General features: G+C 41.8%; 1 protein-coding gene and 1 long non-coding RNA gene across 7 annotated transcripts in view; one reads left to right on the top strand and one right to left on the bottom strand.

Annotated features, from left to right (window-relative positions):
- Window positions 1-209: 209 nt before the first annotated feature.
- On the bottom strand, window positions 210-25,039 carry LOC125754967 (uncharacterized). Its single transcript, XR_007410228.1, has 2 exons — window positions 24,536-25,039; window positions 210-1,243 (listed from the first exon to the last, which is right to left on the bottom strand). It is a non-coding gene; the product is annotated as an uncharacterized LOC125754967 (long non-coding RNA).
- Window positions 25,040-25,246: 207 nt separating this feature from the next.
- The window catches only part of UBTD2 (ubiquitin domain containing 2), a 71,758-nt gene continuing 69,876 nt past the window's right edge, over window positions 25,247-27,128 (top strand). Inside the window, exon 1 of one of the 6 annotated variants that reach the window (XM_049109136.1) lies at window positions 25,247-25,311. Coding sequence is in view for 2 of the 6 variants with exons in the window: in XM_025434553.3 (XP_025290338.1) it covers window positions 25,676-25,745 (70 nt within the window). In the remaining 4 variants the exon portion in view is untranslated. Of the gene's footprint in view, window positions 25,312-25,584; window positions 25,750-26,350; window positions 27,112-27,128 lie in introns of those variants that run through there. The other 5 variants (XM_025434553.3, XM_049109137.1, XM_025434556.3 and 2 more) reach the window with 5 other exon arrangements.

Raw genomic sequence — 27,128 nt, forward strand, 5'->3', positions numbered from 1 at the left:
GAAGAGTCCTAATAAACATAGCTAGTCAGAGAGTATGTATATCTTCAATCACTTTTTTGCATCAGGCATGTTTAGAGATTGAGTTTCACCAAGTCAATTCACCCAACAGGCACTGTGAGGTGTGTGGGAGAGCAGGGAACATAAAGATTAATAAGATTGTCCCTGCTCTCAAGGTCCACATCTAGAAGGGAATGCAAACTCCACAGTCATACCATAATACATGTTGTAATTGAGAGGCTACATGTGTCATAGAGCAGGAGATAGAGGAAGACCAGTTCTGCCATAGGACCTTCTAGAAGAGAAGGGATGATGGGCGCTTTACCATAAAACAATTTGCAGGCATTTAAGAGTGTTCTCTTGCCTGGGTACTGGAAGCCATTCACAGGATGCCTATTTCAATTAGATTTTAATCACCCACAGCTAGTGTATGCCTTTAACGAGTGCCTGCTATTACCATGCGGAATGAAGTGTGCTTTATGCCCGCCCTAAATGTGTGCCCACCTGCCTCGTCCTACCTAGAAGTCTCCATATGAGAGCAGTCCAGGTAAGGTGAGGGGGAGGCGTTTGGTGAGGAACTACCAAACAGAAACCCGAACTCTCACATACCTATGGAGGGAGCATAACTCAGGGCTCTGTTCTCTTGTGGTCAGAGGGTATGTGATTTAGCTAGGGGGCAATGAGGTAATAGTATTGTGTCCCCCATTGCTTACTTTTGAATGTAGCAAAGACACGAAGCTCTACCCACCTAAAGCTCTGATACGTAAAAGGCCTCATATCTTTGCTCCTTAGAGCCCTTCTGTTACTTCGCACCTGCCCACAATAGTTTAAACCCTTTAAATTGGCATACAAGGAAGGTTCTCCACAAGTGTGACAGGGATTGTTCGAGGTTCTTGGGAGACAAAGATAAATAAAACCTGCTCCTCCTCTCAAGCAAGAGAAACCCCACTGAAACAGATTTACAGGGAATAAAATGTGCAGGGGAATAAAATTAAGCTGTATTGACTTATGGAACTGAAAGTAAATTTAGGCATCACTGGATCCAGCTCAGACGATTTTCAGGATTTGGTGTTTTCTTCTCTTCTCAGCTGTGTTTCCCTCTATGTTGGCTTCCCTCTTGGGTAGGCTCTCCCGCATTGGAAAGTGGTCTCAATTTTCCCCTGAATGGGGAATCCAAGCAGCTCTAAGTTTACTTCATCCCAAATTAGCGTTCAGGAAAAAGGAGCTTCTTTCTTCTAAACAGTTGCTGGAAAAAAAAAAAAAGGTCCTGGATCTGATTCTTACTGTCTCCCAAAGTGAATCCCTCCTAAACCAATCATGGGTTTGCAATACACGGATTGGCTCAAGTTTGGGTGTCAGGACCACCTGGAGTAGGGGATGGAATGGGCTCCATGAGAACCATATGCATTGAGTCATGAGTGGGAGAAATTGGGTCTTCAAAGGGAATTCAGAGCACTATTACCCGAGGAAGGATGAATGAATACCAGGCAAACACAAACTACACAAACTAAAATCGACCCTTCACTCAGCTGCTTCAATAAGTCCATCGTCTAGTCATAATACAGTGCTCTGTATGGGGTCCAGAAAATTGTTGAAGGGCAAGACTTTGTGGGCAAAGACTTTCTTCAACACGGAGAGAATACTCTGATTTTCAGGATTAGTGCAGCTATCTAGAGAAAAGAACATCTGCTTATCTGCAGACTAGAGAAAGAAAAGGCATAAGGTAACAAGCATTTCTAAGTAAGCTCCAACTCCATCTGCTCAAATTATTTGCTTAACAAGCAACTTTCTTAACTTGATCTCTTGAAAGTTCCCACTGCCATACTAGGAGAGAGACTGGCACAAATAACCAATAGTTGTCTTTCCAGACATAGATGAATAGTGTGTCATTCCACTGTATGCATCTATTCCTTGTCATTTCCCTGTACTTTCTCCCTTGATGAAAAGATAAAAATCGGATACTTCTAGGGAAGGCTCCACAAGTGGAGATGATGTGTCAGTAATGCAGGCTGAGGCAATCAGCCTCTCTCTTTGCTACATGTTAGCTGCCTCATTGCCCTTTTCAAAGGCAAAATTATAGAAAAAAAGCAATATTTTCATCCCTACCAATTAGCATCCTGACTTGCTCTAATTTAACAAGGTTTTTTTTTTTTTTAAGATTTTACTCATTCATTCATTCAAGACACACACACACACAGAGAGAGAGAGAGGCAGAGACACAGGCAGAGGGAGAAGCAGGCTCCATGCATGGAGCCTGACGTGGGACTCCATCCCAGAACTCCAGGATCATGTCCCGGGATGAAGGCAGGTGCCAAACCGCTGAGCCACCCGGGCTGCCCTAACAAGTATTTTTCTAAATAGTTACCACATATTCATGTTGGCTGCCTGTGAAAGGTTAAATTATTTTTGCCTCCAATTTTTCGCCCATCCCTGTATCCTCCTTTTGCCTGGGATTTTTCATTTTCTCTCACTAGGGACAGAATGGACTTCACCCCTTGACTTTGGGGTTGGCCATGTCACTTGCCTTGGCCAGGGGGATGTTGGCAGATGCACCACAGTAGAGATCTCAACCTATATTTGTGCAGTTGACTGTGTCTTCTTGTACAGCTGCCTTAGCCATGAGAAGAACATACTGTGTCTAACATATTGCCCCAAGGGCAATGAGAGATGCCTGAGGCTGGCCTTCATTCAATGTTATCAATTGAACCAATAATGTTCTCTATGGAATCATGTCTCCTTAGTCTTCTGTAATCTGGAACAGTTTCTTCGCTGTTCTTGAAGTTTAATAACATTGACATTTTAAAAAATACAACCTCTCCCTTCATTTTTTTATAGAATGTCTTCCTTTTGTGTTTAACTAGTACTTTCTCCTAATTCCTTTCAGGCTACACATCTCTAGTTAGAATACCACAGAAGTGACATTGTAATCCTCAGAGAATCCCATTTGGAGGCACATGATGTCCATTTAATCATTTGGTCAAGGTATTGTGTACTTTTTAACTTCTGTATCATTACTGTTTTTCCACCCGGAATGAATAAGCAATCTGTGGGGAGATATTTTAAGACAATGCAAATATCCAGCTCTTTATCAAAATTTTCTTCAGAGAGTTAGCATCCATTGATGGCTTTTGCCTGAACCAATCTTTGCTGTCGTCTTAGCTCAGGCTGCTATAACAGAATACCAGAAACATTTCTTTCTCGTAGTTCTGGAGGCTGGAAGTCTGAGATCAGGTTCTAGCATGGTCGGGTTCCAGTGAAGGCCTGCTTCCTTGTTTGCCATCTTTTCTTTGTATCCTCAGATGTCAGAAACGAGAAAGGGCTACCTCTCTTCCTCTCTGATAAGGGCACCAACACCATCATAGGGACTCCACTCTCATGACCTAATTACCTCCCTACAGTCCTACTTCCAAAGACCATCACATTAGAGCTCTGACATGAATTTGGGGGGAGGGACACATACATTCAGTCCACTGCAACTATTACACTTGAAAAATGATGACTTTCCAGCTCCAGCATTTCCTTCATATTCACCAGTCAGCACTCCACATTCTACTATATGCAAGAGCCTTCTCTGTGTCTCACCTATTTATCTAATTGTTATGTGTATATATACACATATATGTGTATATATATTAGTGGATTTCTATTATCTTCAATGATTTATAACTCATTACTGTCCTTAATTATTTTGGTGCTCAAATTGTCCTAGATTTGGCCAATGACAGCCCCTTCAAACTGGCTCTGGTGTCCTTGTGACACATCTCCATTATTCTTTTTTGGCACTTTTAATTTTATGGCATAATAAGATGTTTTGAGCTCATTTTGTACTTTCTTCTGTCGTGAAATATACCATTTCTACAAGTAGTCCTGCTTCCAGGTAGTGTGGAATGGTATTAAAGCCCAAGATCTGGGTAAGAAACATGCTAATAACTATTTTGCTTCTAGCTACACATGCATACATAATCATGTGCACACATATAAAATTTACTTATATGTATACATATATAAATACATATATATAAACATATGTGACGGTTAATTTTATGTGTCAATTTGACTGATTAAACATTATTTCTGGGGATATCAGTGAGGGGTTTCTGGATGAGACTAGCATTTGAATCAGTGGACTCTGTAATGTAGATGACCCTCTCCAACATGGGTGGACATCACAAAAATATACTGAAGGCCTCAATAACGCAAAAGGGAGAAGAAGGAGGAATTTGCCCCCTTTGCCTCACTGGGACATCTCATCTCATCTTCTCTGACCTACAGACAAGGATTTATACCATTAGCACCCCTATGTCCCAAGTCTTTGGACTTCAACTGAATTATACCACCAGCTTTCCTGAGTCCCCATCTTGCAGACAGTTGATCATGGGACTTCTCAGCCTCCATAATCACATGAGCCAATTCTTCAAAATAATTATATATAGATACAGATATAGACAGATAATCAGATATCAGATATACTGTTTATTTTACTTAAGATAAGCAGATGCCTGTCCTCTTATGTATCCTCTTTCTATATATTCATTTTGCTTTTCATACTTAATAATGTATGTCAGAAAGCACTCTGTGTCAATTCATAAGATTGTTCTCATTCTTTTTTGCAGCTGCAGAGAACCCACTGTATGTTTCACAGTTTTTTTCTACCTATCTCCTATGTGTAGACATTTAGGTCATTTTAAGTATTTTGCAGTTACAAATCATGTGGCAATGAAAAACTTTCTGTGTATGTGTATGTATTTAACTACTCCTGGAGGTATATCTTCAGGGAAGACCACTGTGAGTGAGAGTGTTGGGTATAGAGGAAGGGCATACATGATCTTGTTAGACATTGCCATATTCTCTTCTACAGTGGTTGAACTGTTTTGCATTCCCGCCAACAATGTATGAGAGCGCCTGCTTCTATGAGGCCTCACCAACAGAGTGAATTATCAATATTTTAAATTTTGGTAGAGAAATGGTATCTCAATGTTTTTTTTATTTTTTATTTTATTTTTTTAAGAAAGTAGACCTTTTTTTTAAGATTTTTTACTTTATTTATTCATAGAGACAGAGAAAGAGAGGGAGAGAGAGAGAGAGAGAGAGAGAGAGAGAAAGAGGCAGAGACACAGGCAGAAGGAGAAGCAGGCTCCATGCAGGGAGCCTGACGTGGGATTGGATCCCGGGTCTCCAGGATCACACCCCTGGCCGCAGGCGGTGCTAAACCGCTGAGCCACTGGGGCTGCCCTCACTGTGGTTTTTTAAACACAGTTTTATTGAGGGTGCCTGGGTGGCTCAGATGGTTGAGTGTCCAGCTGTTGGTTTGGGCTGGGGTCATGATATCAGGGTCCTGGGATCAAGCCCCATGTTGGGCTCTGTGCTCAGCAAGGAATTTGCTGGAGATTATCTCCTTCTCCCTACCCTCTGTTCTTCCCCTGCTCTCTCTCTCTTTCAAATAAATAAAATATTTTAAAAAAAAAACAGTTTTATTGAGATATAATTTATACAGCTGACCCTTGAACAACATGGGTTTGATTTGCATGGGTCCATTTACATGCAAATTTTTAATTTTAATTTTTTAAAGATTTATTCATGAGAGACACACACACAGAGGGAGAGAAATAGGCAGAAGGAGAAGCCGACTCCCAGGACACCTGGGTGACTCAGCGGTTTAGCCTCTGCCTTCAGCCCAGGGCGTGATCCTGAGTCCCAGGATCGAGTCCCACACCACACCGGGCTCCCTGCAGGGAGCCTGCTTCTCCCTCTGCTTGTGTCTCTGCCTCTCTCTCTTTGTCTCTCATGAATAAACAAATAAATAAATCTTAAAGGAAAAAAAGAGAGAGAAGTAGACTCCCTGCAGGGAGCCTGATGCAGGACTCGAGCCCAGGACCCCAGGATCACAACCTGAGCCAAAGGCAGACACTCAACCACTGAGCCATCCAGGTGCCCCTACATGCAAATTTTTTACAGCAATGTACCATAAATGTTTTCTCTTCCTTATAATTTTCTTTTTAAAGTAATTTCTATACCCAATGTGGAGCTCAAACCTACAATCCTGAGATTAAGAGTCACATATTCTACTGACTGAACCAGCCAGGTGCCCCTTCTTATGATTTTCTTAGTAACATTTTCTTTTCTCTTCCTAATTTTATTGTATGAATACAGTGTGTTATACATATAACATAAAAAATGTGTTAATAGACTGCTTATGTTATCAGTAAAGCTTGTCAATAGTAGGCTATTAGTAGTTAAGGTTTTGGAGAGTCAAGAGTTGTAAGTGAATTTTTCACCACACAGGGATCAGTACCTTTAACCCCCATGTTGTTCAAGGATCAACTGTATATCATAATATTCCCTCATGTAAAGTATAGAATTCAATGTTTAATAGTAGCTTTACAGAGTTGTATAATCATCATTATAATCTGACTTTAGAATGTTTTCATCACCCCCCAAAAAGAAAACTCATGTCCATTAGAAGTCAAATCTCCCTTCCCCCAAGCCCCAGGCAACCGCTAATCCACTATCTTTCTCTAGAGATTTGCCTATTCCATACATTTCAAATAATGGAATCATGCAATGGGTGGTCTTTTTGACTGACTTCTTTCACATAGGATATCTTAAAGGTTCATTCATGTTGTAGCATATAGCATGTATTTCTTTTTATTGCTGAGTATTGTTCTATTGATATATGGATATATCATATTTTATTTATCCTTTCATCAATTGATGGGCATTTAGATTCTTTCAACTTTAGGTTATTATGAATAAGGCTGCTATGAACATTCATGTACAAGTTTTCATGTAGATTCATGTTCTCAGTTGTCTTGGATATATACCTAGGAGATGAATTGCTGGGTCATATGATAGGTATATATTCAACTTTTTGAGGAACTACCAGAATTTTCCAAAGACATGTACCATTTTGCATTGCCACAACAATGTATGAGGGTTCCAAATTCTCCAGATTCTTACACTTGTTCATTGTCTATTTCATTTTAGCCAGTCTAGTAGATGTGAAATGGTGTCTCATTGTGGTTTTGATTTGTATTTCTCTAATAACTAATGATACTGAGTCATTTTGCCTGTGCTATTGTTTACCCATATGTCTTCTTTGGAGAAATTTCTATTCAAATCCTTTGACATTTTAATTGTGTTGTCCTTTTGTTATTGAGTTATAGGATTTATGTATTATTGATATTAAACCTTATCACATATATATTTGCAAATATTTTCTCCCATCTGTGTGTTGTCCTTTCACTTTCTTGAGTGTTGTTTTCAACACAAAGGTTTAAAATTTTGATGAAATCCAATGTATCTATTTTTTTCTTTTATTGTTTGTGCTTTTGCCATTATACTTTAGAAATCACTGTCTAACCCTGGATCATAAAGATTTACCGCTATATTTTCTTCTAAGAGTTTTTGTTGTTGTTGTTGTTTTAGAGATTTTATTTATTTAATCATGAGAGACACAGAGAGAGAGGCAGAGACATAGGCAGAGGGAGAAACAGATTCCCCTCAGAGAACCCAATTCGGGACTCGATCCCAGGACCCCAGGATCATGCCCTGAGCCGAAGACAGATACTCAACCCCTGAGCCACACAGGCATCCCTCTTCTAAGAATTTTGTGGTTTTAGCTCTTACATTTAGGTCTGATTCATTATGAGTTAATTTTTATATATATTGTGAGGCAAGAGTCTGACTTCATTCTTTTGCATGTGGATATTCATTTGTCCTAGAACCACTCATTGAAAAGACTGTTCTTTCCCCATTAAATTATTTTGACACCTTTGTGGAAAATCAATTGACCATAAATAAAATGGTTTATTTCTTTTTTTTTTTTTAAGATTTTATTTATTTATTCATGAGAGACTCAGAGAGAAAGAGAGGCAGAGACACAGGCAGAGGGAGAAGCAGGCTCCATGCAGGGAGCTCGACGTGGGACTTGATCCCAGGTTTCCAGGATCACACCTCAGGCTGCAGGCAGTGCTAAGCCGCTGTGCCACCGGGGCCGCCCTAAAATGGTTTATTTCTTAACACAGAATTCTTAAGATCATTTTATTTTTTTTTACTATGAGTTGCTAAACATATTTTCACATGTTTAATGACCATTTTGATATCTTGTGTGTGAGTTGTATAGTCCTGTCTTTTGCCAAATTTTCTATAGGGTATCTTTTTGTCTTTTTTCTTCAGATTTTTAGAAGTTTTTTGTGTATTAGAGATATTCATCCTTTATCTGTGATATAAATTACAATATTTTTTCCCTGTTGGTCATTTGTCTTTTAACTTTGCTTATGGTGTTTTTGGTCAAGTAAAGGTTTTTAGGGATCCCTGGGTGGCACAGCGGTTTAGCGCCTGCCTTTGGCCCGGGGCGTGATCCTGGAGACCCGGGATCGAATCCCACATCAGGCTCCCGGTGCATGGAGCCTGCTTCTCCCTCTGCCTGTGTCTCTGACTCTCTCTCTCTCTCTCTCTGTGACTATCATAAATAAATAAAAATTTAAGAAAAAAGTAAAGGTTTTTATTTTTATGTAGTCAGACTAAATGAATGAGTTTTTAAATATTGGATCTTGATTTTAAGACACAGTTTTAAAGCTTTCCCTATATCCAGACTATGGAGAAATTCACCCATGTTTTCCTCTAATCCTTATCTGGTCATCTGGTTTCATCTTTTATGTATAGAACTCGGATCCATTTGGAATTTCATCTAATCAGTGGGATTTAAGTATGAATCTAATTTAGGGGCACTTTAGGTGGCTCAGTCAGTAGAGTGTCTGACTTTTTTTAAAAAAGATTTTATTTATTTATTCATGAGAGACACAGAGAGAGAGAGAGGCAGAGACATAGGCAGAGGGAGAAGCAGGCTCCTTGCAGGGAGCCCGACGTAGGGACTCTATCCTGGGTCTCCAGGATCAGGCCCTGGACCAAAGGTGGCGCTAAACCGCTGAGCCACCTGGGCTGCCCCTGAGTGTCTGACTCTTGATTTTGACTCAGGTCATGATCTTGGGGTCATGAGATCAAGCTCCACTTGGGGCTCCATGCTGGGTGTGGAACCTGCTTAAGATTTTCTCTCTCCGGGCAGCCCTGGTGGTGCAGCGGTTTGGCACCGCCTGCAGCCTGGGGTGTGATCCTGGGGACCCGGGATCTAGTCCCACAACGGGCTCCCTGCATGGAGCCTGCTTCTCCCTCTGCCTGTGTCTCTGCCTCTCTCTCTCTGTGTGTCTATGAATAAATAAATAAAAATCTTTAAAAAAAAAAAAAAGATTTCTCTCTCTTTCTCCCTTTCCCTCTTCTCCCCTACCCCACTCCAAGAAAGAAAGAAAGAAAGAAAGAAAGAAAGAAAGAAAGAAAGAAAGAAAGAAAGAAAGAAGAAAGGAAAAGAAATTTCATTTTATCACTTTTTCCCAACAGTTTTCTGCTTAGCCCAACACTACTTATTTAAAATGCCATCTTTTCAGGGCAAGGGCACCTGGATGCTTGAGTAGGTTAAGCATCCAACTCTTAATCTCAGCTCAGGTCTTTTTTTTTTCTTTAAGATTTTATTTATTGGGCAGCCCCGGTGGCGCAGCGGTTTAGTGCTGCCTGCAGCCCGGGGTGTGATCCGGGAGACCGGGGATCGAGTCCCATATCAGGCTCCTTGCATGGAGCCTGCTTCTCCCTCTGCCTGTGTCTCTGCCTCTCTCTCTCTCTCTCTCTCTCTCTGTGTGTCTCTGACAATAAATAAATAAAATATTAAAAAAAAAAAGATTTTATTTATTTATTCATGAGAGACACACAGGGAGAGAGAGGCAGAAACACAGGCAGAGAGAGAAGCAGGCTCCATGAAGGGGCCTGATGTGGGACTCGATCCTGGGACTCCAGGATCACACCCTGGACCGAAGGCAGGTGCTTAACCACTGAGCTGCCCAGGGATTCCCTCAGCTCAGGTCTTGATCCCAGGGTCATGAGTTCAAGCCTCATGTTGAGCTCCACACAGGTTGTAGCACCTACTTAAGAAAAATTCCATCTTTTCCATATGAAGTATAATGTCAATTTGTCCAGCTCATTACAAAAAAAGTTTGTTGGTATTTGTTGGTGTTTTTACAGGGGACTAGGTTAAAGTTATAAATTAATTTAGAGAGAAAGTTGAATCGCTCTAATAAAGAATAAGGGATGTTTTTTGCATTTGCTCAAGTCTACTTTTGTATTCTTCAAGAGTGTTTCAGTTTTCCTCATACGGATTTTGCACTATTCATAAATGTTTTATCTTCTTTGCTATTGTAATGTAATGGTTCTTTTTACTACAATATTATCCTCTAATTGATTATTGTGTATAGTATAGCTATTAAAGGGCACCTAAGTGGCTCAGTTGGTTAAGTGTCCAACTCTTGGTTATAGCTCAGGTCATGATCTCAGGGTCATGAGATGGACCCCACATCAGGGCTCCTGCTCAGCTTGGAGTCTGCCTGAGATTCTCTTTCCATTTCCCTCTGCTCCAGTCATGCTCATGCTCTCTCCTTCTCTCTCTAAAATAAGTAAATAAACCATAAGTAAAATATTAAAAAAAAGAAAACTATTAATTTTTTGTGTTAATTTTATATATTATACCTTACAGAATTCTCATATCGTTTGAGATAGTATTATCATTGATTCTCTAGGTTTATTGGGTATTCTATCATGTCTTTGGGAAAGAGAAAGTTATATATTTTTTTCCAGTTATGTTGCCTATCTTTACTTCCCTTGTCTAATTGCATTGGCTTACACTCCTAGTACAATCTTAAACAATAGTAGGGTTAGTTGTTATTCTTGCCTTATTCCTGATCTTTAGTATTTTCCCCTCAAATAAGATACTGTCTTTAGGACTAAGGTAATATATTTCATCATGTTAAGGAAGTATTCATCCATTCCTGTTTCCACAAGAGTTTTTGTTTTCAGTTAGTTTTTATTTGTTCATTTTTTGGAATGGTTGTTGAATTTTGTCAATGTTTTTAAAGCACATATGAGAATAATCACATAATTTATCTTCTTGGATCTATAAATTTGTTGAATTATATTAATGGATATCCTAATATTGAACCATCCTTGCATTTCTGTTATAAGCCCCATTTAGTCATGATTTATTATTTTATTAATGTGGTGTTTGAGTTTGGCAGTATAAATATTTTTTATTTTTTATTTTTTTATTTTTTTCATTTTATTTTAATTTTTTAAAATTTTTTATTTATGATAGTCACAGAGAGAGAGAGAGAGAGAGAGAGACAGAGACATAGGCAGAGGGAGAAGCAGGCTCCATGCACCAGGAGCCTGATGTGGGATTCGATCCCGGGTCTCCAGGATCACGCCCTGGGCCAAAGGCAGGCGCCAAACCGCTGCGCCACCCAGGGATCCCTATTTTTTATTTTATAATATATAAATATTTTTATTTTATAATATATAAATATTTTTTAATTTTTAATTTTTTATTTATAAAAATAAATATTTTTATTTATCTTTTAAAGATTTTATTTTAAAAAAAGATTTTATTTATTCATTCATGAGCGATACAGAGAGAGAGAGAGAAAGACAGAGAGAGAGGCAGAGACACAGGCAGAGGGAGAAGCAGGCTCCATGCGGGGAGCCTAACGTGAAACTCAATCCCAGTTCCCCAGGATCAGGCCCTGGGCTGAAGCTGGCGCTAAACCGCTGAGCCACCCAGGCTGCCCTATTTCAGATTTTTAAAAAGAATATTTGTAAATGATATTGGTCTATAATTTTATCATGTGTAGGGTATCTTTATTAGCTTGAAACATCAATGCTAAACTACTTCATATAAAGAATTTAGAAGTTTACCATTTTTTTCTCTCTGAACAATTTATGTAGTAACAGGACTATTTTCTAAGATTTCATAGAATTCTTTTGTGAAACTATCTGAGCTTGTATTTTGATGTGGGATAGTTCTTTGATAACATTCTATATTTCAAAAAAAAATTCTATATTTCTTCTTTGAGATTGATTTAACTTTTCATCTTGGGAAGGTCAATTTTGGTCAACTATATTTTCCTAAGGTATTACCATTCATTAGCTTTAAAATTTTTTTTGTATAGGGCTATCTGTATAAAGGACACTTTATGACTTTCTGGCTTCCTCTGTATTAATAATTACTTTCCTCTTGTCATTTCTTATTCTGCACATTTCTGCTTTATCCTCTGCATACACTTCTAAGTAAAATTAGCTAGTGGTTTATCTATTTTATGACTTTATTCAAAGAACCAGAATTTTTATTTATTTTGATCTACTGTTTTCTAGTTCTTTATTCCTGCTTTTTTTTTATCTATTATGTTCTTTCTTGTGGTTTCTTACATTTTTCTAAAGATGTATTTTTTTAAAGATTTTATTTATTTATTTGAGAGAGACAGAGACAGAGAGAGACAACACAAAGGGGGTAGAGGCAGAGGCAGAGGGAGAAGCAGACTCCCTACTGAGCAGGGAGCCTGACTCAGGCCTCAATCCCAGGACTCCAAAATCATGAACTTAACTGGCTGAGCCACCCAGGTATCCCTATTTATTTATTTTGGAGGAGGGTGGGCACAAGGTGAGGGAGAAAAAAACTCAAGCATGTTCTGTGCTGAGTGTGGAGCCTGACTCAGGGCTTGATCTCACAACTGTGAGACCATGACCTGAGCCAAAACCAAGAGTCAAAAAACAAAAACAAAAACAAAAACAAAAAAACAAAAAAGAAAACAAACAAAACCAAGAGTCAGATATTCAACTGATTGCGCTATGTAGATGCCCCTTCCTTGTGGTTTCTTTTGTTCTTTCTCTAACTTAAATTGGAAATTTAGTGAATTTTAATTTAATTAAATTTATTGTTTAATTTCATCAATACAGGCTTTAGGGATATGAATTTTTCTTGAATTTTTCCTTGGGATATATGTTTTACATATATCTCATAGATTCTTTTTTTTTTTTTAAGATTTTATTTATTTATTCATGAGAGACACACACAGAGAGAGAGAGAGAGAGAGGGGCAGAGACACAGGCAGAGGGAGAAGCAGGTGCCATGCAGGGAGCCCGATGCAGGACTCAATCCCGGGTCTCCAGGATCACGCCCTGGGCCAAAGTCGGCACTAAACCACTTAGCAACCTGGGCTGCCCCATAGATTCTGATATGCAGCAATTCTGTAACTTCAGTAATTCCCTTATACCTAATCATTGTTAAGTATAAAAGTTTTAAGTTTTCAGGTAGGAAATTATGCCAGTTATCAAATTATTGTTTCTCAGATCCAAATTCACTCTTCATTGCCTGCTCTGTGAAAATGGATATGGGCCCTTTAAACATTGTGCCTTTGTCATTTGGCACATGTTTAAGCTTTGACAGTAGAGGGCACTGGAGAGACGTTGCAGGAAGAATTATTCACTTACTCAGTAAGCTCAGCATGGGGTGGCTTCTCCAGAGCCAGGCCTCTGAGGAATGTAAACCTGTCCCTTATCTAGATCCTGCAGTAAAAAGAGCTTCTCTAATGCACTTCAGGATACACAGCTGCCCCAATGCCATGCCCCTGAAACTACAGCAGTTTCCCTAAGCCCCCTTGCTCCCATTGTATACAGGAGCTAACAATACCTAGCAAGTAGCAGCCTCCACAGGCACAGACTGTCAGGTAGTTTCATGGCTATAGTGAGATACATCCTATGAACAGTTCCCAGCACCCTACAGAACAAACTTCGAGCCATTCCTGGAGAGTAGTTTCCAGCAACTTCACTGGTATGGCACAACAATAACCTCTCTACCATTCATAGATCCAGGTCCATGTGCTCCCTAAGAAAGTCTGGCTCTTAACCTTAGAGGGGCCTCTTCCTTATACATGATCTCAGCTCTGGGGTGGGAGGGACATGGCTGCTTCTTAGTTGGCCATTCCTGTGTTCTTTAGAGTTCCTTTCTTCCTTCCATAAAATTAAAATATCTAATACCAAAATTTCATGTGATATATATGTTGCCACATTATTTTAAAATAAGCCTATAGGGATCCCTGGGTGGCGCAGCGGTTTAGCGCCTACCTTTGGCCCAGGGCGCGATCCTGGAGATCCCGGGATTGAATCCCACGTCAGGCTCCCGGTGCATGGAGCCTGCTTCTCCCTCTGCCTATGTCTCTGCCTCTCTCTCTCTCTCTCTCACTGTGTGACTATCATAAATAAATTAATTAATTAATTAAAAAAAATAAATAAAATAAGCCTATAGCTAGCATCATACTTAATGATGAAGAATGAATGCTTTTTCCCTAAGATAAAGAGCAAGTAAGAATGCTTACTCTCACTATTTCCATTGAATATTGTAATTCTACTAACTAGTTAAATTAGGCAAGGAAAAAAATTGGAAAAGAAAAAGCAAAATTATCTTTATTCATAGACAATATAATAATCTATTTAGAAAATCCAATTGAATTTCCAAAAGTACTAGAACTGACAAATAACTTAGCAAGTCTGTAGCATATAATATCAACATACAAAAATCAATTGTATATCTATGTACTAATAAACAGTAACTGGAACTATAAAACCAATACTATTTTCAGGGTGTCTGGGTGGCTCAGTTGGTTAAGCATCTGACTCTTGGTTTCAGCTTGGATCATGATCTCAAAGGTTGTGAGATCAAGCCCTACATCAGGCTCCACACTCAGCAAGGAGTCAGCTTGAAGATTCTCTTCCTCTGCCCCTCCCTATTCTCTCAAATAAATAAATAAATCTTTTTAAAATAACTGTTTTCAATACTATCAAAAACTGAATTCCTTAGGGATACATCTGACAAGAGGTATGCCAGACCTGTGCAATCAAAAGTATAAAGCATTGCTGAGAGAAATTAAAGATATATATAAAGAGAGATATACCATGTTCATGGGTTGGAAGATTCAATATTGTTAATATGTCAATCCTCCCCATATTTATCTATATATTCTGTTATCTCCATCAAAGTCCCAACAGGTTTTCTTTTTGGTAGAAATTGAAAGGACAATTCTAAGATTCATATGGAAATGCAAAGAGCCTAAAATAGTCAAAATTACTTTGAAAAGAAAGAACAGGGCAGCCCCAGTGGCTCAGTGGTTTAGTGCCACCTTCAACCCAGGGCATGATCCTGGAGACCCAGGATCAAAGTCCCACATTGGGCTCCCTGCATGGAGCCTGCTTCTCCCTCTGCCTGTGTCCCTGCCTTTCTCTCTCTGTATCTCTCATGAATAAATAAATAAAATCTTTTAAAAAATAAAAAAGGAAAGAAAAGAAAAGAGAGAACAACTTTGGAGGATTAATACAACCTAATAACAAGACTTATTATAGGGGATCACTGTGTGGCTCAGCAGTTTAGCGCCTGCCTTTGGCCCAGGGCACGATCCTGGAGTCCCAGGATTGAGTCCCACGTCAGGCTCCTGGCATGGAGCCTGCTTCTCCCTTTGCCTGTGTCTCTGCCCCCCCCCCCCTCGTATCATGAGTAAATAAATAAGATCTTTAAAAAAAAAAAAGACTTATTATAAAGTTACAGTAATCAAGACAATATGGTATTACCATCAAGAGAGACAAATAGAGGGATCCCTGGGTGGTGCAGCGGTTTGGCGCCTGCCTTTGGCCCAGGGCGCGATCCTGGAGACCCGGGATCGAATCCCACGTCGGGCTCCCGGTGCATGGAGCCTGCTTCTCCCTCTGCCTGTGTCTCAGCCTCTCTCTCTCTGTGTGTGTGTGTGTGACTATCATAAAATAAAAATAAAAAAAAAAAAACAAATTTAAAAAATTGTTAAAAAAAAAAAAGAGAGAGAGACAAATAGAGGGCAGCCCTGGTGGCGCAGTGGTTTAGCGCCACCTGCAGCCTGGGGTGTGATCCTGGGGACCCGGGATCGAGTCCCACATCAGGCTTCCTGCATGGAGCCTGCTTCTCCCTCCGCCTGTGTCTCTGCCTCTCTCTTCACTCTCTCTGAATGAATGAATAAATAAATCTTAAAAAAAAAAAAGAGAGACAAATAGATCAACGAAGCAGGGTAGAAAGTTCAGAAATAGATGTCCACGTGTATATGGACAACTCTCTTTTTTACAAAGATGCAAATGCAGCTGAGTGGAGAAAGGGCATCACTTAACAAATGCTGAAAAGAGGTGCCTAGATGGCTTAGTTGGTTAAGTCTTTGACTCTTGATTTCAGCGCAGGCCATGATCTCAGGGTTGTGAGATGGAGTGCCCCCCCACCCCATCAAACTCCACGCTGGGCTTGGGGCCTGCTTAAGATTCTCTCCTTCTGCCCCTCCACCCCACTCTCTTTCTCTAAAACAAAAACAAAAACAAAACAAAACAAAAAACCTCAGATACACATGAAAACAAATGTTGCTGAATTAATGGAAATCTATATTAAAAAACAAAAAACAAGTTTTGATCCATACCTCACACCATATACAAAAATTAACCAAATGTGGATAATAGACCTAAATGTAAACCTCCAAACCCTAAGTCTTCGGGAAGAAAACCTAGGAGAAGCCTTTCTGACTTTGGTTTAGGCAAAGATTACTTCTATATGATAGCTAAAACAGGATACATAAAAGAACACACTGACAAATTGGACTTTATCAACAATTTAAAATTCTGCTTTTTCACAAGACACTTTTGAGAGAATAAAAAGATAAGACAATGACTGGGAGTCAGTATCTGCAAGTCATATATCAGATAAAAGAGTTACATCCAGAAAATATAAAGAACTATCAGAACCAATAATAAGAAAACAAATAACCCAATTTACAAATGGGCAAAATATTTGAATTTATATTTTACCAAAGAAGATATTCAAATGGCAAATAAGCACATGAAAAAAAAAATGTCCCAGGGATCCCTGGGTGGCGCAGCGGTTTAGCACCTGCCTTTGGCCCAGGGCGCAATCCTGGAGACCTGGGATCGAATCCCATGTTGGGCTCCCGGTGCATGGAGCCTGCTTCTCCCTCTGCCTGTGTCTCTGCCTCTCTCTCTCTGTGTGACTATCATAAATAAATAAAAATTAAAAAAATTAAAAAAATGTCCCAAATCATCAATCATTAGGGAAATGGAAATTAAAATTACAATGAGAGGGATGCCTGGGTGGCTCAGTGGTTGCCTCTGCCTTTGGCTCAGGGCGTTATCCCAGGGTCCTAGGATCGAGTCCTACATTGGGTTTCCTGCATGGAACCTGCTTCTCCCTCTGCCTATATCTCTGCCTCTTTCTCTGTGTGTCTCTCATGAATAAATAAATAAAGACTTTTTAAAAAATAAAAATAAATAAAAATAAAATTACAATGAGATATTCTCTACACATCTATCAGAATGGTTACTATTAAAAACTAACCTAAAACAAGTGTTAGGGGATCCCTGGGTGGTTTGGCAGTTTAGCACCTGCCTTTGGCCCAGGGCGTGATCCTGGAGTCCCGGGATCGAGTCCCACATCGGGCTCCCAGCATGGAGCCTGCTTCTCCCTCTGCCTGTGTCTCTGCGTCTCTCTCTCTCTCTCTCTCTCTCTCTCTATCATGAATGAATAAATAAATCTTAAAAAAATAAAAATAAAAAAATAAAACAAGTGTTAGCGAGGATGTGAAGGAGGTAGAGTTTTCGTGTAATACTGGTAGGAATGTAATGTTAAGACCCTTGGAAAATGGTTTGGCAGTTTCTTAAAAAAAAAAAAATGACTACAACAAACTACCATATGTTCCATCCATTCTTCTACTAGGCATTTACCCAGGAGAAAGGAAAATATGTGCCCATATATAGACATGTATATGAATGCTCATAGCAACTTTAAAAAAAAAAGATTGAATTTATTTATTCATGAGAGACACAGAGAGAGAGGCAGAGACACAGGCAGAAGGAGAAGCAGGCTCCATGCAGGGAGCCCGATTTGGGACTCAATCCCAGGACCCCAGGATCACACCCTGAGCCAAAGGGAGGCATTCAATCGCTGAGCCACCCAGGTATCCTGTTCATCGCAACTTTACCTGTGATTGTGAAAACATTATATACCCACACAAATGACAAACTGGTATATCCATACAATGGAAAACTATTCATTAACTGAAAATAATAAACCTTACAATATGGATGAATCTCAAAATTATTATGCTGAGTGAAAGAAGCCATACTAGGGCACCTGGGTGGCTCAGTTGGTCAAGTGTCTGGCTTTGGCTTAGGTCATAATCCTAGGATCTTGGAATTGAGTCCCATATTGGGCTCCCTGCTCAGCAGGGTGTCTGCTTCTTCCTCTCCCTCTCCCCTTCCTCCCTGCTCCTGCTCTCTGTCTCTGTCTCTCTCTCAAATAAACAAAACCTTTGAAACATAAAAAAATTGGGATGCCTCGGTGGCTCAGTGGTTGAGCACCTCCCTTTGGCCCAGGACATGATCCTGGAGTCCCAGGATTGAGTTCCGCATCGGGCTCCCTGCATGGAGCCTGCTTCTCCTCCCTCTGCCTGTGTCTCTCTGCCTCTCTCTCTGTCTCTCATGAATAAATAAATAAAATCTTAGAAAAAAACAAAACAAAACATTAAAGGGCATCCCAGGTAGCTCAGCGGTTTAGCGCTGCCTTCAGCCCAGGGCCTGATCCTGGAGACCCACGATCGAGTCCCATGTCAGGCTCCCTGCTTGGAGCCCACTTCTCCCTCTGTCTATGTCTCTGCCTCTCTCTCTCTGTGTGTCTCTCATGAATAAATAGATAAAATCTTTAAAAAAAAAACACTAAAAAATTAAAAAAAGAAATTAGCCATACCAAAAGAGTACATACTGTATATATTCATTTACAGAAATTTTTAGAAAATGCAGAAAAACCTATAGTGACATAAAGCAGATCAGTGGTTACCTGGGGACAGGTGACTGGGGAGATGCAATAGAGAGGGATTACCAAAGGGCCTAAGGAAATTTTTGGAGGAATGGACATATTGATTATGGTAATGGTTTCACAGGTGTATACACATGTCAAACTTATGAAAAGGTACATGTATTAAATATGTGCTGTGTAGTATATTAAATTTTTAAAAAATCATGCTGACTAGAGAATGTATTGTAAGATGAGGCAGGAAAGGACACAGAAAGACTAGTAGCCAAGGTGGGAGTTGGTGATGGCAATAGAGACAGAAAAAAATTAATATATATATATATAATTATTAAGATTTTATTTATTTGAGAGAGAGCATGAACAGTGGGGAGGGGCAGAGGGAGAGGGAAAAGCGGACTCCCTGCTGAGCAGGGAGCCCAACATGGAGCTTGATCCCAGCACAATGGCATCATGAACTGAGTAGAAGGCAGACATGTAACTGACTGAGCCTAGAGACTCAGAATATATTTAATGGATAGAATGAAAAGGACTTGGTAATGGATAAGGTGTGAGAGATAAAGAAGATGAAGGAATCATCAGTAACTCTTGGGTCTGGGACTTGAGCAATTGGATGGATTATGGTGCCATTTGTGGAGGATGAAAAAGACTAAAGAACAGTTTGGCTGAGTGGGGAGAATTGAGTTTTTCAAGTCCATGTGTTCTTTAAAATCCCATCTGTGTTCTAAACTGCATCAGAAAATGCCTGATATGTGAGTTAAAAATGCTGGTTGCCGGACTCCACCCCAGACCAAATCAGAATCTCTGTGAGATCATGATTTTAAAAATCTCCTGAGGTCACTGAAATCCATACTAAAGTTTGACAGCAAAAAAAAAAAAAAAAAAAAAAAAAGGGATCCCTGGGTGGCGCAGCGGTTTGGCGCCTGCCTTTGGCCCAGGGCGTGATCCTGGAGACCCGGGATCGAATCCCACGTCGGGCTCCCGGTGCATGGAGCCTGCTTCTCCCTCTGCCTGTGTCTCTGCCTCTCTCTCTCTCTCTCTCTGTGACTATCATAAATAAATAAAAAATTAAAAAAAAATAAAAATAAAAATAAAGTTTGACAGCTATTGGACTTCATTTCCCCCCCTTTTCTTTTCCCTTCTTTCACACTTCTCCTTTTTCTTTCTCTCTTGCCAATTCCCCTTGAAGAATTAGCTAAGTAAAGAAGGCTCTGGAGGTCTAATAATTATAAACACGTAACACCAAACAACAAAGACCCAAAATACATGAAGGGAAAACTATTAGAACTAAAAAATGAGCTCAGCAAGGTTGTAATATTTTGATCAATATACAAAAATCAATCGTACTTCTATACACTTGTAATGAACAACCTGAAAAGGAAGTTAAGACAATAAATCCATTTGTAAATAGCAAATCATAGAATTTACAATAGTATGAAACAGAATAAAATATTAGGAATAAATTTAAGAAGTGCAAGTCTTGTACACTGAAAACTACAAAATGTCACTGAAATGAATTTGAGACATAAATAAGTGGAAAGAGGGGATCTCTGGGTGGCTCAGTGGTTTAGCATCTGCCTTCGGCCCAGGTTGTGATCCTGGAGTCCCAGGATCAAGTCCCACCTCAAGCTCCCCACAGGGAGTCTGCTTCTCCATCTGTCTGTGTCTCTGCCTCTCTCTCTTTCTCTGTGTCTCTCATGAATAAATAAATAAAATCTCTAAAAAATAAAAATAAAAAAGATAGATTGACCAAATTGATCTATAGATTCAACACATTTCCCATCAAAATTCCAGCTCCTTTTTTTTTTTTCCAGAAATGGACAAACTGATGAAATTCATATGGAAGTATAAGGGACCCAGAATAGCCAAAACAAAAGGGAGAACAAAATCAGGGGACTTATATTTCCTCACTTCAGTACTTACTATGAAGCTACAATAATCAAGACTATGTGGTACTGGCCTGAGGATAGATATAAAGACCAATGGAATAGGAGCACCAGGCTGGCTCAGTCAGTAGAGCACATGACTCTTGATCTTAGGGTGGTGAGTTCAAGCCCCAGATTGGGCATAGCACTTACTTAAAAACAAACAAACAAACCTGACTTAAAAAAAAAAAGACTAAATGGAATAGAATTAAGTCTAGAAATAAACTGATACATTTATGGTTAATTGATTTTTTTTTTTTTGGTTAATTGATTTTCAATAGGAATGTCAAGACAATTAAAAGGGGGGAAAGAATGGTCTTTTCAACAAATGGTGGAACACTGGAAATCCACATGCAAAAGGGTGGAGTTGGACCCCTACCTCACACCATACTAAGATATTAATTCAAAGTGGGTTAAAGACCTAAATGTTAGAGCTAAAATTATAAAACTCTTAGAGGAAAATAGGTGCAGATCTTCATGACTTTAGACAGTGTTTTCTTAGATATGAGTCCTAAAGCATAAGTAACCAGAGAAAAAATCAGAAAAATGAACTAACTTTATGAAAATTGAACTTTCATGCTTCAAAGGACACTATCAAGAAAATTATGGAACTATCAGAGAAAATATTTGCAAATCATGTATCTGCTAAGGGATTTGTAGTCAGAATATAGAAAGAACCCTTACAACCCAATATAAAAAGACAAATAATACTATTTCAAAACGTGCAAAGTGTCTGAGTAAACATTTTTCCAAAAACTGATCTACAAATGGTAAGTACATAAAAAGACATTCAACATCATTAGTCATTTGGGAAGTGCAAGTAAAACTACAATGAGATACCCTACGTATCCAAAACAGCTGTACTATTTCACATTTCCTTATAAATTGCTGGTGGGAATATAAATGGTGCAGACATTTTGGAAAATACTTTGCCAGTTCCTCGGAAAGTTAAGCATAGAGTTACCATAGGCTCAAGCAATTCTACCCTTAGTATATACCCAGAACAATTGAAATCATATGTCCACACAAAAACTTGTGCATAACAGCTTTATTCATAATACCCCCAAAATGGAAACAACCCGAATGCTCATCAACTGATGAATAAACACAACGTGCTATGTCCACACAATAGAAAATTAGTCAGCTATAAATATGAATGAAGTATTGATACATTATACAATATGGATGAACCTTGAAAACATTATGCTATATGAAAGAAATCAGCCACAAGAGACCAAATATGATTCCATTTATAGGAAATGTCCAGAATAGACAAATACACAGAGACAAAAAAATTCATGAGTGTTGCCTGGGCAGGGTCTGTGAATTGGGAGCAAATGGGGAGTGACTGCTAATAGCTATGGGGTTTCTTTTTGAGGTGATGACAATATTCTAAAATTGATTGTAAATAGACTAAAAACCATTGAATTGTACACTTTATTTTTTATTATTTTAATCAAGGTATAATTGTCATATAACATTAGTTTCAACATAATGATTCAATATTTGTATATATTGCAAAATAATCACATTACTGTGATTACGTCTAATTAATATCCATCACCATATATGGATGTTAAATTTTTTTTGTGATGAGAACTTTCAAGATTCACTCTGTTAGCAACTTTCAAATATGCAATACAGTATTTACTTTAGACATCATGCTTGTATAGACATATATTACATTCCCATGACTTATTTATTTTACTTTATTTTTTAAAGATTTTATTTATTCATGAGAGACAGAGAAAAGCAGAGACCTAGGCAGAGGGAGACAGGGAGCCTGAAGCAGGACCTGATCCCAGGACACCAGAATCACAACCTGAGCCAAAAACAGATGCTCAACCACTGAGCCACCCAGGCATCCCAACTTACTTATTTTATAACTGAAAGTTTATCCATTTTGACCCTTTCACTCATTCTTCTGTCACTGCCCCCACCCCTGCTGGCAACCAACAATCTGTCTCTATCTTTGAGCTTGGAGTGGTTTTGTTTTTGTTGTTTTAAATTCCACATATAAGTGAGATCAAAAGGTATTTCTCTTTCTCTGTTTCAATTCTTTCACTTAGCATAACGCCCACAGAGTCCACCCATGTTGTCACAGATGGCAAGATTTCAATCTTTTTCATGGCCAAATAATATTCCTTTGTGTGGATATGTGTGTGTGTGTGTGTGTGTATCTCATATTTTCTTTAGCCATTCATCTATTGATGGGCACAAACAAATTAAGTTTGTTTCCATGTCTTGGCTATTGTAAATAATGCTGCAATAAACATGGGGGTGCAGATGGCTTTTTGAGTTAGTGTTTTCATTTTCTTCAGATATAAATCCCCAGATCTATAAAAATAGATCAATGCTCTATTTTTAACCTTTTGAGGAACCTCCATACTGTTGTCCATAGTGGCTATACCAATTTGAATCATACACTTTAAACTGGTGAAATATATGGTATATGAATTATATCTCAATAAACACATTACTAAAAAATAAAGCACATACACACCCATATACACAGGATCACAAAGAAGGCACAGTTTCTATACAAAGGTCTTAAGTGGATTGAGCCGTGCAGTAAGTAGGTGATGCTAGACATGAAGTAGAGGAGAGTTAATAAAGAGCCCCCACAGAGTTTAGAGCACTGTTATTGGCCCAGTTTTACAGGTTAAGGAAATTGAGCTGTATAGAAATTTAAGGTTCTACAGCTAGCACAGAATGGAAGCCAGATTCCAACCCAGGAAGTTGATAGCGGAGCTGGGGCCCTTAACTGCCACTTTATTCTGTCTCCTGCGAACTTGTGATTCTACTCTAAGATAAAGGCAAGGTGGAGAACACCCATAACTGAAAATCTCCCAATGACATGGCTCTCTTCCTAGGGCAACCCCTCAGTGCTCATCAGAGTCATCTGATCATCTGTTTTAACAGACATTGTGGAAGTCTTGGTTTCTGTAATTTCTAGAGCAAATTTCGGGAGAAAGCAATCTCTTTGAAGATATTCAACATGCAGCTTCTCTCCTTCAGGGAAGTGATGAAGTGATGTCTATCTGCCAATGTGAATACTCAGCTGAGAATGATCAAATAGAAGAGGGCTTTGTGACGCAGTACCTGAATGTCAGAGCAACCTCTGAAAACTCATAAATACACGGTCACACATAAGCTTTTTTGAATTTTCATGACTACCCAGGGCAACAATAATTTGTCAGTATAACTTTAATATAGCAGATTTCTATTTCTCACAAGACATTTCTGTGCTTTTATAGAAGTATAGGATTTTGTTTGTCAAACCCTCATTTTTATATGACTACCAAATAAATACAAGGACGGAAACCTTTCTCTGCATTTTGGACTATTTCTGTTAGATACCCATGTGTGGGATAATCCCAAGTCAAAGGTTACCAACATTTTTAAGGTTCTTGATCCTTGTTTCCAAGTTACTTTGCAAAAAGACTGAACCGATTTACACTCCCACCAGCAGTGTATGAAAATATATTTAAATGCAAATTCCAAGCTGCAGAGAGTCTCTTTCTTAGGTGTCTCACTTAAAAAAAAAAAATTTTTTTTTTTTTAATGCTAAGCAAAAGCCGACCCAGGATGTTAAAAAAAGAAAGTCTGATATAAAAATGGAGTGGATAGTTAAAACAGCTTGGGCAGAAATAAGCTTTATAAAGGCCCAAGCAGGCTGATAAAAATTTTAAGGCATCCTAGCAGAACACAATTCTGAAGGGACCATTAAGGATTTGGCTTAGGTTAAGATAGCGACCGCCAAGAATGTCGGGCGTGGTCCATGTACCAAATTCCAGTTTAGAAAAAGCAGGGTATTTTATTTTCTTATACTTCATTTTGTTCTAAAGGCGGTTTAAGATACCTAGAGGGAGGTTCTTGAGAAGTAGCGTTGTGTCTGAATAATCAATCTCGCGAAGATGCAATGAACCCACGCCCTCGGAACTACGGTCAGCGCTTATCTCTGCTACACGGAGTGCCTCGCCTCCGTAATCGGCTCCAGCTGGCGACCACGATGACCGCCTCTACGTCTAATAATGGGGCACAGTGATTTGGGGGGGTGGCTTGGGAGCGGGGCAAACACGGGGAGCGCAGGCTCGGCGTTCCAGTCCACCGAATTCTAGAACCCCAAAGGTGCTCAACCGTCAGGCAGGGCCGCCCCGCCCGCCCCGGCCGCAGCTCGGGTGCAGCCCCGTCCTCGTCGGCGAGGCTCCTGTTACTACTTCTCTGCGCCCCCTCCGACCCGCTTCCACTAGAAAGAGAAAGGACTGACGCCCGAGGAGGAGCCAGAAACTCGATTTCACCGCCCCCACTTCTCCTTTCCCACTTTGGTCCCTCCTTTCCTGCCTCCTCCCCCTTCTCCCCGTCCTTCTTCCCTCCTCGCCGCTCTCCCGGCCTCGGCCCCCGGACGGATCCCCGCTTCGCCTCGGCGCCCCCGCCGCCCCAGCCCTGCGCTCGCGGCCCCAGCCCGCAGCCAATCAGCGCGCGGCCTCCCGCGGCCCCGCCCCCCGGTCGTTCCGGGCGGGCCCGCGGAGCCCAGGCCGCGGGTGCGGAGGGCGGCGCCGCGGGGCGGGGGCCGATGGGGCCTGGCGGACGGGCGGCGCCGGCGCGGGGCTCGCCTGGACGCGGGAGTGCGGGGCGGTGAGCGGGCGAGGCGAGGCGAGGCGAGGCGAGGCGGGCGCTGCGGCCCGCCCGGGATGGGCCAGCCCCGGCCTGGCGGGGCCGAGCCGGAGGCCAGGGCGGCGCGCGGGCCCGGCCTGCCGGGCGGGCGGCCCGGGGGCTGAGGTAGAAGTGGGCGCGGAGGAAGGGGCCGAGCCAAGGCGGTGGGTGGAGCGGCGAGGGGGCGGAGGCTGGGCCGCGGCGGGCGAGCGGAGCGGCGCGCCTGTCCGGGGCTCGGCGGCGGCGGCGGCGGCGGCTGAGGCGGCTGAGGCGGCGGCGGCTGAGGCGGCTGAGGCGGCGGCCGGACGGGCGCCCGGAGGTGGCGGACGAGGCGCCGGGGGCCCCCATGGGCGGGTGTGTGGGCGCCCAGCACGACTCCTCGGGCAGCCTCAACGAGAACTCGGAGGGCACCGGAGGTAGGTGAGCGCCAGGGGGCAGCCTCGGCCCCCCATTGTTCCCGGCCAGGCCCGGCCACCTGTCCCGGCCCCCGCGGGCCCGCGGGCCGCGCGGCCGGGGCCCCCGCGCCCCTTTGTCATCCCGCCCTGCGCGTCACGCCCCGCGCTCCGCTTCCGGCCGGCCCGCGGGCCTCGGGCTCGCCCCCTGCCCTCCCGGCCCCTGAGGAAAGTCCGTCGCTCGCCGGGGACGTAGCCCGCGGCCTCTCGACCGCTCCGCCTCGGCTCGGGAAACTCGGCTGGAAACTGCCTTTCTCGGCCACCCCACTCCCTCTCCACCCCGTTTAATTATTCAGGAGCAGGATGGCGGCGCTGGGGTTGCAGAAAAGCGCACGGGTGGGGGCGGGGGGAGGGGAGGGAGGGGAGGGGAGGGGGAGCCCTCGGCATTCCCTCCGACGGGCCCCGCCACATCCCTGGTTCGGCGGAGCTGGCTGGTCTCAGCTTTCCTGAGTTTCAGATGACAGCTGCCCTGGTTGGTTCCAGTTTGGCCATTTAAACCCGCAAGTTTCTGGAGCCTGGCTGGGGAAGTCTCGAGCGGCCACACGCATTATTTTAGGGAGCGGCGGCGAGGCAGTCCGCGCGAGGAAGACGTGGCTGCCCGCTGGGGCGTGCGGGCGTGCGGCTCCCCCCGGCCCGACGGGCGGCAGGATGGGTAGGGCCGAAGTAGGAATAGGGGGGCGCGACCCAGCCCAGGAGGATCGGGGCTCTCAAAGTTTCCTATAGCACGGAACGCGCTGGAACGCGCTTCGCCGAGGGGAGCCGCGGAGCCCAGGCGGCCTTGCGGTGCGGCGGGTGGTCCTAAAGCTGGCTCTGCCCGCCTGAGCGATCTTTGGCCGAGTCCACGCCAGCTTGTGCGGAGGGCAGAACGTTACAAGGAACGAAGACACAGCTAGGAATAGCAAAGATGACGGTGTTGGCTTTGTGCCAGCCTTCTGCTAGATGTCCCAGAATGTGGAGCATATTTATAACTTCCTAAACTAAGTTGTTTGCGGATGGAAGGGTTTACAGCTTTTTCTTAAACTCGCTTTCGACCAGTTGCTTTCCCTCTCACTTGAGTTCCATCTGTAAACTGAATACACCTAACATTTGGCTGATGGATGTCGTGAGTTACGTGGTGCTGTGGCATGCCACTTCGTTAAAATCCGTGGGTTTCCTGCAGGATTAAATCCTGGGCACACGGTGGGAGAGCTCAGGGCAGTGTGGCTTGAAACCAGCTTGTCCCCGAAAACGCTATTTAGTAGTGCATTTGCTTGGTGGCACGTTAGCAGTGAGCTCCTCAGTGACCACAAAGCAGGAGATAGAAGGGGCATGATTTTCAACCGGCTCTGGGGTAAGGTTAAATTGGGC

The sequence above is a fragment of the Canis lupus genome, chromosome 4, assembly GCF_003254725.2.
Source record: "Canis lupus dingo isolate Sandy chromosome 4, ASM325472v2, whole genome shotgun sequence".
NCBI classification, from domain to species: Eukaryota; Metazoa; Chordata; class Mammalia; order Carnivora; family Canidae; genus Canis; species Canis lupus.